Here is an 11,201-nt window from a genome sequence, read left to right as displayed (position 1 = left end):
AGCTTCGATGATATTTCTTGACAGTTTTATTAATTGATTGAAATTAGTATACTGACGTTGCACTGTCATGACATCAAGCATCTTGAAATTGGAATTGGAATATAAAATTTAAGGCCAAGGGCTGGGACCTGTGAGGTCAGTCAGCGCAAAAAGGTTTGGAAGGTGTCTCTAACAGGAGGAAAACCTCTCAGTCGCACTGCGAAACAGTGGATAGTAAGATGGAAGAAAGGGAATATGAACGGTAGTACAGTAAAAGGACCTGGAAGGGGTTGCAGCTAGGGGGCCGAAGGGACGTTGCAAAGGACCTAAAGTAATGCCTACAGTGCACCGCTTGAGGTGTAGTGATTGCAATACTCTCCCACAGGGGCTTGAAGCACCTTTATCTAAAGCATGGGCAAGATTGGTCGGCGTTTCTGAGGTGGAAGCTTTGTCCTCTTATCAGAACATATCTTGAAAAAATCCTGATGAACACCTGCTGTGTATACAAATCTCTCTCTCTCTCTCTCTCTCTCTCTCTCTCTCTCTCTCTCTCTCTTCTTCTTCTTCTTCTTCTTCTTCTTCTTGTCAAAAATTCCTCAAGAATAGTAAATCACTTCAAAAATTCCTCACAACTAATTCATTAACACCAAAAAATTCTTCAAGACTAATTCATTAATACCAAAAAATTCCTCAAGACTGATTCATTAACGCCAAAAAATTCCTCAAGACTAGTTCATTAACACCAAAAAATTCCTCAAGACTTAATTCATTAACACCAAAAACTTCTTCAAGAATCATTCATCAGCTCGGAAATGACTCAAGAATAGTAAATCATTTCAAAAATTCCTCAAGAATAGTTCATAAGCTCAACAATTTCTCAAGAACAATTCATCAACACAAAAATCCCTCAAGAACAGTTCATCACATGGAATCCTTGGCTGAGGAAGAAGAAGAAGAAGAAGGAGTGAAAAGCCTACCACGCGGCCTGGCAGATGACCCCGAATTCACTGTCACAGGGAACGTCGTTGAAGTAGAAATGAAGGTCTTTGTCTAAGACTGCGCAGTTCTCCATCTCGCCTCCGTCAGGAGCCTGCTCGTTGGAGCAGCCGTGGTTCGCCCAGAACGGCGTCCTCATCAGAACACTCGATCCGTCCCCCCATTTCCAAGAGCCCTCTGCTGCCTCGTCCGTAGCACCAATCCAGAAGCTGACGGTAGTCAGTTCTGTAGTGAAAATGGAGAAAAGAAATTCTAATTAGTACTGTTTAGGCTGCATGCCCTACCATTTCCAAGAGCCATCTGCTACCTCGTCAGTAGCACCAACCCAGAAGTTGACAGTAAACAGTTCTGTATTGAAAATAGAGAAAAGAAATTATACAGTAAACAGTTCTGTATTGAAAATAGAGAAAAGAAATTATAATTATTACTCTTTAGGCCTTATTCACAGGCTGCATTTTCTTAGAGTGTTCTTGCAATAAAACTTGGTCACAAGGTCATTCATGCATCGAAATATATATTCACCTTTTTCTGGAAAAGACTGGAAAGAATTTTAGCTTATTCTTGTGCTACGTGAGCAATCATTTCTACCACAACAGCAACAATAGCAACATCATAGAACTAGAATTTGGTAGAGACGAGAATGGCGCTACGGAGAAACAAATCTAGTTATGTATGGGTACATATATTTAAAAAGAAATCTCTTCAAAGAGCTTTCGGGAATCTGTTCGATTCCCCTTTCCAGATTGAAAAGGGGAATCGAACGGATTCTCGGAAGCTCTCCTGTCTGTCGAAATTATTTTTAAAAATATATCAACCCACACATAACTGCGGATTTGTTTCTCCTTTTCAGGACACATGCTACTTTGAGTATTTTTTAATGTTCTAGCCATTCTGAAATTGCTGTCCAATTTAACAAGGTTGTTTATGAAATTCATATGACTGAGGGATAATTTTAACAGTAGAAGCTACTATCCAATTTAACGAAGTTTATGGAAGTCATACGAATGAAGGAGAAATTTAACAGCAATTTTTTAGTAAATGTAAATATGTTCTGTAAGTGACACACGGCAACAAATTTTGGACTTCACTGAAAAGAAGAAGAAACTTAAGAAATACTCACGGCTGCTGTAGAGGTAGTCAGCGATGTGGTAAAGAGTGTCGGCGTCAGGTATTTTGACGATTCGTCCTCCGAACAACTCGCAGAATTGTGCCATGCCGTGGTAAGTTCCTATACTGAAATTCTCCACCAGCAGGCATTGCCCTCCAATCTTTTCGAACGGGTGTTGACATGCTGTCATAAACAGTATTATTATTATTATTATTAAAAACAGTCATTGTTTCAACGACATTTAGCCTTTAGAGGGCCTTCTCTGTTCCTCTCCCCTGCAGGTAGGTGTGCTATAATGAATTTCCAAAGGACATGGACAGATGTTTCCATGTCCTTTGGAAATGCAGACGAGAAGAATACAATGATAAGAAGAATAGAGTATGCTCTCTACAGGCTAAATGCCGTTGAAACAGCAATTGTTTTTAATAACAGCACTAAAAGAGGGACTCATTCCATATTATTATTATATTATTATTATTATTATTATTATTATTATTATTATTGATTGTTATTATTATTATTATTATTAGCCAAGCTGTAAACTTTGTTGGAAGTTATACCGATTATTCAGAAGGGAGATTGTTTATATCCAAGCTTTCAGAGGCTCTTCTGCCCCCATCTTCAATGAGCCAAATAAGATGGAGGCAGACGTGTCTCTGAAAACTTTCTGTATTGTTGAGGTCCTCTGTGATTATATATATGTGTGTGTGTGTGTGTGTAACTGAATCACGAAAATATGGAACGTGATGAATATATAAATAAAGGCAATGCCACAGAGGAAAGAGAATCGACGGAGTAGTGCTACTGGCCTTTCTTAGCAGTAAGTCGAAACTTACTGTCGTTTTTACTTAGCAGCATTGCTTTATCTTTATCTATCTATCTATCTATATATATATCTATAATATATATATATATATATATATATATGTGTGTGTGTGTGTGTGTGTGTGTGTGTGTGTGTGTGTGTGTGTGTTTTCTAAGAACAGTTATTGACACAGTATAACTTACCAGACTCAGTAACAGTAGTAGGAGGAGGTGGAGCCCACGTGGTAGTAGGACGAGGTGGAGGAACCGTGATTGTAGGAGGTGGAGCCCACGTTGAAGGTGGGGGGAGGAGGAGGAATCGTGATGGTAGGAGGTGGGCGCCTCTTGATGCTAGGAGGCGGAGCCCTCGTAGTAGTAGGAGAAGCCAGAGGCGAAGTAGTGACTGAAACTGTAAAGAAAAGTGATATACTTTGGTTATATGTGAAATATATATATTATTATATAAAAGTGAATGTTTGTTTATTTGTTTGGATGCTTTAGAAACCCTAAACCACTGCTTGACAGATCCAGACAAAATTTTGCACATGGCTCTATCGCCCCAGGAAGGTTTATAACTCAAAATCAAACACCTGCCTGGCGAGGGACATAAAAACACAGATAAAACGAATGAAATTTTCGTTTTTACGTCACCTTTTCCTTCAGTTTTCTGGGTTTATTCTCATTTTTCACCTGGCGCTCCACCTTTTCTTGTGGCGCTGCCAGAAGTATGATTAACCTACAGCAATAAATCCCCTATAACAGTTTTTTTTATGAAAATTTACGTGAATTTTGATCGTAATTTATGATAATTATTAATATAATTGTCTATTACCTCGATATAATCAACGTTGAAAACCTACAGGGCATAAAACTACAGGAACCCGACGAAGTTCCAGCTTCCCTCCCACTGCTGTGTGAAAGGAATCGTTGCCATATATCACTACCAGCGTAAACCTGTTATTATTTTTAAAATATTTATTGTATTCTATAAATGTATTGTTACAAAGTCTTAAATTTAATATACAATATTTTATCATAGATTTGGCATAGCAAAACGCTTTAAAAGTGTAAATTATTCGCGATCCTTTCTTCATAAAAACGTTGCCAGTTTGAGTTGTTTAGTGGAAAGGACGTCGAGAATAGTTCCACTTGCTGACATGTCTTTGATCAGTTGCTCAGTTGTTTTTCCGTTATTGCTGTGAAATCATAACTGTTAGATTCTGATCTGAGTGAAAAGGAGAGAAGAAGAAGAAGAAGAAGTGGACGAGAAGTAAGAAATTCTTCTCCATCCACGCATGCGTAGATCGGTAGAAAACAAATTTTCGCTATGCATGTCCGTACGGAATCTATAACCACGGACAATGCGTACTCTTGGTGATGACGTAATAATATATAAACAAAATCGATTACCAGTTATTTATTGTTTTGAATAAGTACACGTCGATAAAAGATAAAAAAATGAATATATATCATTCTAATATATAACCATAAACAATAATTTTAGGGGCTGTTCAAAAATTACGTAACTTTTTTTTTTGGTAATTTCTACCCTACCCCCCCCCCAGAAAATTATGTAATCATCAGCTAGTAACCCCGTTTTTTTAATGCAATAATATATTAAAGTGTAGCCTTTATACCTGGAAATTATCTTTAGGCTTTTGTTAATAGTTTTATTTTATGATATGAAAGAATGACAGATAAATTTTGAATGACAATGTTCTCTTATGCCATGTTTAGAAGAGGATCAATTTAATTTGTTATATTTTTCTAAGTCATATTTATGCTTAAAGTAGAGAATGTCGGAGCTCAGAAAAGGGATGAGTTTGTGATATTATTCTGTGTCATGTCATACATTTAGTAGAAAATGTTGAAACGCAAACAAGGGTTGAATTTGTTAAATTTTTAAACACACAATTATGCAAAAAAAATCAAATACCATATTCTCAATATTACTAAAATATAATAAAAGTCTATTACAGAATCTTTACTCTCTCTCTCTCTTTTGTCCTACATTTACAGCCTTTCAAAAGAAACAGAAAAAAAATCTGAAAATGTTATGTAACTTATGGCTGCACCCCCTCCCCCATTGTCACACTCATAACACTTCACCATACCCCCTTCCCCCAAGGCGTTACGTAATTTTTGAACGGTCCCTTACTGCATGTGATTACATCAGCAAGGTACGAATTGATGGGTTGTTGTAGTTGCCAGGTGTCACCATGTGATGCTGGAACCACGGCCTAACGATGTTGAATTCCATGATAGTGAATGGGTATGTTGGGAGAGAGAGAGAGAGCGTTAGAAAGTAAGAGAGAGAGAGAGAAGAGAGAAGTGGTGGGTGTTAGGCCTTACTGTTGTTTGTTATAACTCTGTCATTAATTAAACGGTGATTATTGGCTTATGAAGCCATCAATTCCACAACTTAAGAATGAGAGACGTAGGAAATACTGAGTAACAACTGAGAGAGAGAGAGAGAGAAAGGGAGTGAGAAAGCTAAGTAGACGAGACATTCGAAGATTTGAATGAGTTGTAAGATTTTTTTTTCCTGCAACTTCAGATTGATGATGGTTACCATTCGTCGATTTTAAAGCACTTTCAGTGGATAAGGTGGATTAAGTGTTGATGCTGTTTGCTACTAAATACTTGACAGTATTAGGTTTGGTCAAGTGAAGCAAAGAATATATATATATATATATATATATATATATATATATATATATATATATATATATATATATATGTATATATATATATATATATATATATACATAAAACAGTTTATAAGGAGATACAGGATATAGTTTATATAGTACTTATAGTATGATATTTATATATATATATATATAAAACAGTTTAAAGGAGATACAGGAAAGTTTTTATATATATATATATATATATATATATGGGTGTATGTGTGTATGTGTCTGTATGTTCCAGGATAAGTCTGAAATGCATTGAGCAATTTCAACCAAATTTGGTATATGTATAACTTACTATCTAGAAAAGAATACTGTGGGGGTAAGGCATCACTGGCGTTAAAGGGGGTGAAGGTGGGAAGGGGGGTGACATGTAAAAATAACCAAAAATGACAAATATTAGTGTCTAATAATCCATAGTTTTTGAGGTTGCTGAGATGAATAGTGACATTCCCGATGCCCTTTAAATCCAAGTTCAGCCCCGATAGGAATGTGGGTTGAGAAGGAGTGAAATATATAATGTCAAAAATACTGGGCAGTGTAATTGAAGCAACTATCTTAACAGGAAAGAGAGAGAGAGAGAGAGAGAGAGAGAGAGAGAGAGAGAGAGAGAGAGAGAGAGAGAAAAGGGGTGTTAGGGAGGAGAAAGAGAGAGAGAGAGAGTGGAGGGGGTGTTAGGGAAGAGAAACAGGGAAAGAACGAGGGGAGGGTTGGAGAGAGAGAGAAAGTGTTTATCAGTTGTCATTCAGAATTTTCCCAGGCAGTGTCAGGTTGGTCAGCTAATGTATATGTATAAAGTAACAAGTAAAAAATGCACTGAAGTTTCTTCAGCATAATCGAGTTTTCTGTACATTTTATAATGCTGTATGAAATTCTCAGCCACGGCCCATGAAACTTTCAGCCATAGCCCGGTGGTGTCCTATGTTGTTAGCACCTATAGCGATGCCAGACGCACGAACATGGCTAACTACTGAGGCTAGAGGGCTGCAATTTGGTATGTTTGATGATTGGAGGGTGGATGATGAACATAATTTGCAGCCCTCTAGCCTCAGAATTTTTTAAGATCTGAGGGCGGACAGATAAACAAAAAGCCATCTCAGTAGTTTTACAGAAAAACTAAGGAGTTTAAATTGATAATCAATTGATTATCTGCAAAAAAAATATTATGACCCCACAAAATAAATGCATAATAGATTGGCCGGGTTCACTCGCAAAAAACACTCACCCAAAACCGTTAGCAGTAGGACAGGAACCTTCATTTCGGATAACCCTCTCTCTCTCTCTCTCTCTCTCTCTCTCTCTCTCTCTCTCTCTCTCTCTCTCTCTCGGCGATGCTCAAGTTAGGAGGCGTGTTTGGAAACTGAGGCCCTGAGATGGATTGTATATAAACCCCCCGTTTATGTTATCTTTTCTCACCTGCTCGTTTCCCACGCAAAGAATCCAAGAATTACCTGAGTTCCGGGTAATCAGCGGTAAAAACCCAACGTAGGGGGTAGCACCGTCAGGGAAACTCACGCTGTAGGTATTACTTACGTAAGGTTCTTTGCAGCGTCCCTTCAGCCCGCAGCTGCGACCCATTTCATTTCTTTGACTGTACCTCCTTTCATATTCTCTTTCTTCCGTCTTCCTTTCCCTAGGTTTCTCTTTCAGCGCTGAATGACCTTGTATGCCCCATCTCTTAGCCTTTGGGCTAAATTCTGTATTCCAGCTCCAGTTCCGTTGGTGACAATCACGTGAAGACCATTAAATAGAAATGTATATATAGTGTATATATATATGTATATATATATATATATATATATATATATATATATAGTGTATATATATGTATATATACATATAAATATATATATACATATATATAATTTATATATATATATACATAAATGTATATATATATATAGATAGATATGTATAGATAGATATTTATATATAGATATATAGATAGATAGATAGATAGATAGGTAGTTAGATATAAATATATTTATGTGAGTAATTATGTATGATGTATTAATGTATTTTTAAACAGTGCTTACAAACAAGCTACATCTACAAACAAACGTGAGATAAGAGTTGTTGCTGAAGCATTTGTCCTGACCCGTCCATCATCAGATAGGAAGGACTGCTGTTTAATATGGCAGTGTTCCCACAGGGCACTCGACTTAGGCCCTGAATGTTTCAGGGACTAAAGTGGATGGATTGGTCCTCGTTCTCATTAGCAGTGGATGAATGAGGAACTGTGAAGCTTCGTCTGTCCGTTTTTGTAACAGGTTCACAATTGTTGCTTCGCATTTTGTTTATATATATATATATATATATATATATATATATATATTATATTATATTATATATATATATATAAATTTTTTTTCTTTACTCACATCGGGATCGAACTCGGGTCATTCAGTTGAAAGGGAACGGGGCTACTCCCTTTGTGGGCGGGGGTGGGGGAACAGTTGGTAGGTAGACCCCTTTGCCTTTCAGTTGGAAGACTTGGGTTCGATCCCGATGTGAGTCTGAAATTTATCTTTTGGTACACTCGTGATTGTGTTGATTACTTCTATGTGTGTGTGTATGTATATATATATATATATATATATATATATATATATATATATATATATATATATATATATATATATATATATATATATATATATATATATATATATATGTATGTATGTATGTATGTATGTATATAATAATATATATACAGTGTATATATATATATATATATATATATATATATATATATATATATATATATATATATACAAGCATATATATATGTGTGTGTATGTATGTATGTATAGAGAGAGAGAGGTCAATATACATATAGATATTTTTCCTCTCATTTCCAACACTATATTTTAGATATATATTTCATCTTCTTATTAATCTGATACCTACTTAATAATAATAATAATAATAATAATAATAATAATAATAATAATAATAACACCTACTTCAAAATGAACAGGTTTATGATGCATTCCCCTCTTGAATTTCGTCCGAAGTTGTACATAAAAGATAATATCGTCCATTTTTTGCTGTCATGGGTTCAGAAATGGTCGCCCTCGAGCCTTACATATTTACGTTATACCCTAAGTACGTTTTTAATATTGTATTTAGTTGCTTACCAACTATGGCAGAAGCATCCGGAAGTTCTCTCTCTCTCTCTCTCTCTCTCTCTCTCTCTCTCTCTCTCTCTCTCTCTCTCTCTCTCTCATGGTTATAAATTATTAGTCTGCTGACAATTTTTTTGTAGAATTTAAAATTTGAGCAGAAAAATAAATATAAGTCTTATATAATGTGCAAGGAACTCTAAAAATAAAAATTCTCTCTTTGTAAATTAAAATGATCTCTTTCTCTCTCTCTCTCTCTCTCTCTCTCTCTCTCTCTCTCTCTCTCTCTCTCTCTCTCTCTCCTGTTTGTGAGTTAAAATTATCTGAAGAAATTTTAAAAGAGTTCTCTCTCTCTCTCTCTCTCTCTCTCTCTCTCTCTCTCTCTCTCTCTCTCTGCCAAGTTTTCTTATGTAAATAAAACTCGAGAAAGAGAAACAAAATTTTGGTTTTTCGAAAAACTTTAAGCATAAAATACCATTAAAACGGAGCTTTTAATTAAACAAAAGACCTGTCCTTTATTTAAGCACCTTTCTGCAACAGTGGTTCTTAACCAGGGGTGCTCGCTCCCCCGGGTGGGTGGCATGTTATTTTTGTCTGACAAAAAAATGGAAATAAAATAAAATATAATAAAAAATAATAACTATTGTTATTATTATTATTATTATTATTATTATTATTATTATTATTATTATTATATTTAAGTCCAAAAATAATAAAACTCGATCGACGAATGAATATCACAGATCTTTCTGAAAGTACAAGAATAGCAGGAACATTTTCCTTTCTAAGAGAGAAAGCATTAGAAAGTAAATCAGAAAGTGAAAGAAAGGAAAATCTCAAGAAAATTCCTTTTCGTTCTAAGAGAAAGCATTGGAAAGTGAAGGAAAGGAAAACCTCGAGAAATTCCCTTCCCTTTCTAAGAGAAAACATTAGAAAGTACACTAGAAAGTGTAGGAAAGGAAAACCTCAAGAAATTTCCTTTCCTTTCTAAGAGAAAGCATTAGAAAGTGAAGGATAGGAAATCTTCAAGAAATTTCCTTTCCTTTCTAAGAGAAAGCATTAGAAAGTGAAGGATAGGAAAACCTCAAGAAATTTCCTTTCCTTTCTAAGAGAAAGCTTTGAAAGTAAATTAGAAAGTGAAGGATAGGAAAACCTCAAGAAATTTCCTTTCCTTTCAAAGAGAAAGCATTAGAAAGTGAAGGAAAGGAAAACCTCGTGAAACGAAAACGAAAAGGTTAAGGGGAGATCATCTGTGTGACGGTGTAACCGTTACTTTCCCTTCCTTTCCAAGAGAAAGCATTAGAAAGTGAAGGAAAGGAAGGTCATGTGTAAGATCTCATCGCCGCGATTAGGCTCCGTTATGAAATCTAATTTCTGAAATCTAATTAGGAAGGTCTCGTTGTTTCCCCCCCCCCCGCAGATGTAAGGCCATAATCGCGTTAGGGGAAAAAACTGGTTTGGTTTTGTCGTCCAGTTTTTTGTGTTGTTTTGTCTGTAACTCGATGGTTACTTGTGTTTTTTGAAGATTGTACACAGGAAGATCCTGTTGGGTATAATTTCTCTCTGTTAGAACATAGATCAATATCTGATACTTCTGGGAAATTCGATTCAGTATCTGATCTACTTAAGGAAAACATTTCATATTATTTTTCTAAACATTGTAAAAGTTAGGGAAACTAACTCCTTGTACACAGGAGACCTCCCTGTGTCGTTATCTGCCTCGATGTTATTCCTTCCCAGCCTCAGAAGGTAAGCAATGGCTGGGCATTTATCAGCGTGGGGGAAACATCTGCCCTCAGCTCCGCTGTAATGAATTTTGGGCAGAATGTATGTACCTTGGAAAACGAGTATTGGAATAATTTGTTGAAAACAAATAGTGTAGCTTGCAAATTTTTGTGGTCTGTAGGTTAATGGACATTCAGATACATAAAAATTGCTCTGCATACACACAAACACACACACACACTGGATTTATTTTGACTGGAAAGTGTTTTCCTAAGTTTGAGAATGCTTGTAGAAGTTTGGAATGGATTATAAAGTTTTGAATTGGAATATAAAATTTAGGCCAAAGGCCAAGCTTTATGAACTATTAGGTCATTCAGGGCTGAGAATAAGGTTGACACAACAGTTAGGAGAGGGTGGAAAGTTAGATGGAAGTAAAGCGAATGTGAACGGAGGTATAGTAAAAATGATTGAAAGGGGTTGCAGCTAGGGCCGAAGGAACGCTGCAAAGAACCTTAGATAATGCTTACAGTGCACCGCGTGAGGTGAACGGACGGCACTGCCTCCCCTAGGGGGTCTTGTAGAAGTGGTTGTTGAAAAAGTGAGGGAGCCAATTAAGAGACTGAAAAATGAAAAAAGAGACTGAAAATTGAAAAAAGAGACTGAAAAATGAAAAAGAGCCAAAAATGAAAAAGAGACTGAAAAATGAAAAAAGACTGAAAAAAATGAAAAAGAGACTGAAAATGAAAAAGAGACTGAAAAATGAAAAAA

General features: G+C 36.0%; 1 protein-coding gene across 1 annotated transcript; it reads right to left on the bottom strand.

The window, feature by feature from the left end:
• Positions 1-8: 8 nt before the first annotated feature.
• LOC136835639 (perlucin-like protein) lies at positions 9-6,940 on the bottom strand. Its single transcript, XM_067099443.1, has 4 exons — positions 6,809-6,940; positions 3,092-3,296; positions 2,096-2,266; positions 9-1,200 (listed from the first exon to the last, which is right to left on the bottom strand). Exons 3-4 carry the CDS (start codon positions 2,187-2,189, stop codon positions 953-955), a joined length of 342 nt encoding a protein of 113 aa, XP_066955544.1. The 5' UTR covers positions 2,190-2,266; positions 3,092-3,296; positions 6,809-6,940; the 3' UTR covers positions 9-952.
• Positions 6,941-11,201: the final 4,261 nt, after the last annotated feature.

The sequence above is a fragment of the Macrobrachium rosenbergii genome, chromosome 55 (genome assembly GCF_040412425.1).
Source record: "Macrobrachium rosenbergii isolate ZJJX-2024 chromosome 55, ASM4041242v1, whole genome shotgun sequence".
Classification (NCBI taxonomy): domain Eukaryota; kingdom Metazoa; phylum Arthropoda; class Malacostraca; order Decapoda; family Palaemonidae; genus Macrobrachium; species Macrobrachium rosenbergii.
The sequence above is the reverse complement of the archived record's forward strand: the minus strand, read 5'-3'. Positions and strand labels throughout refer to the sequence as shown.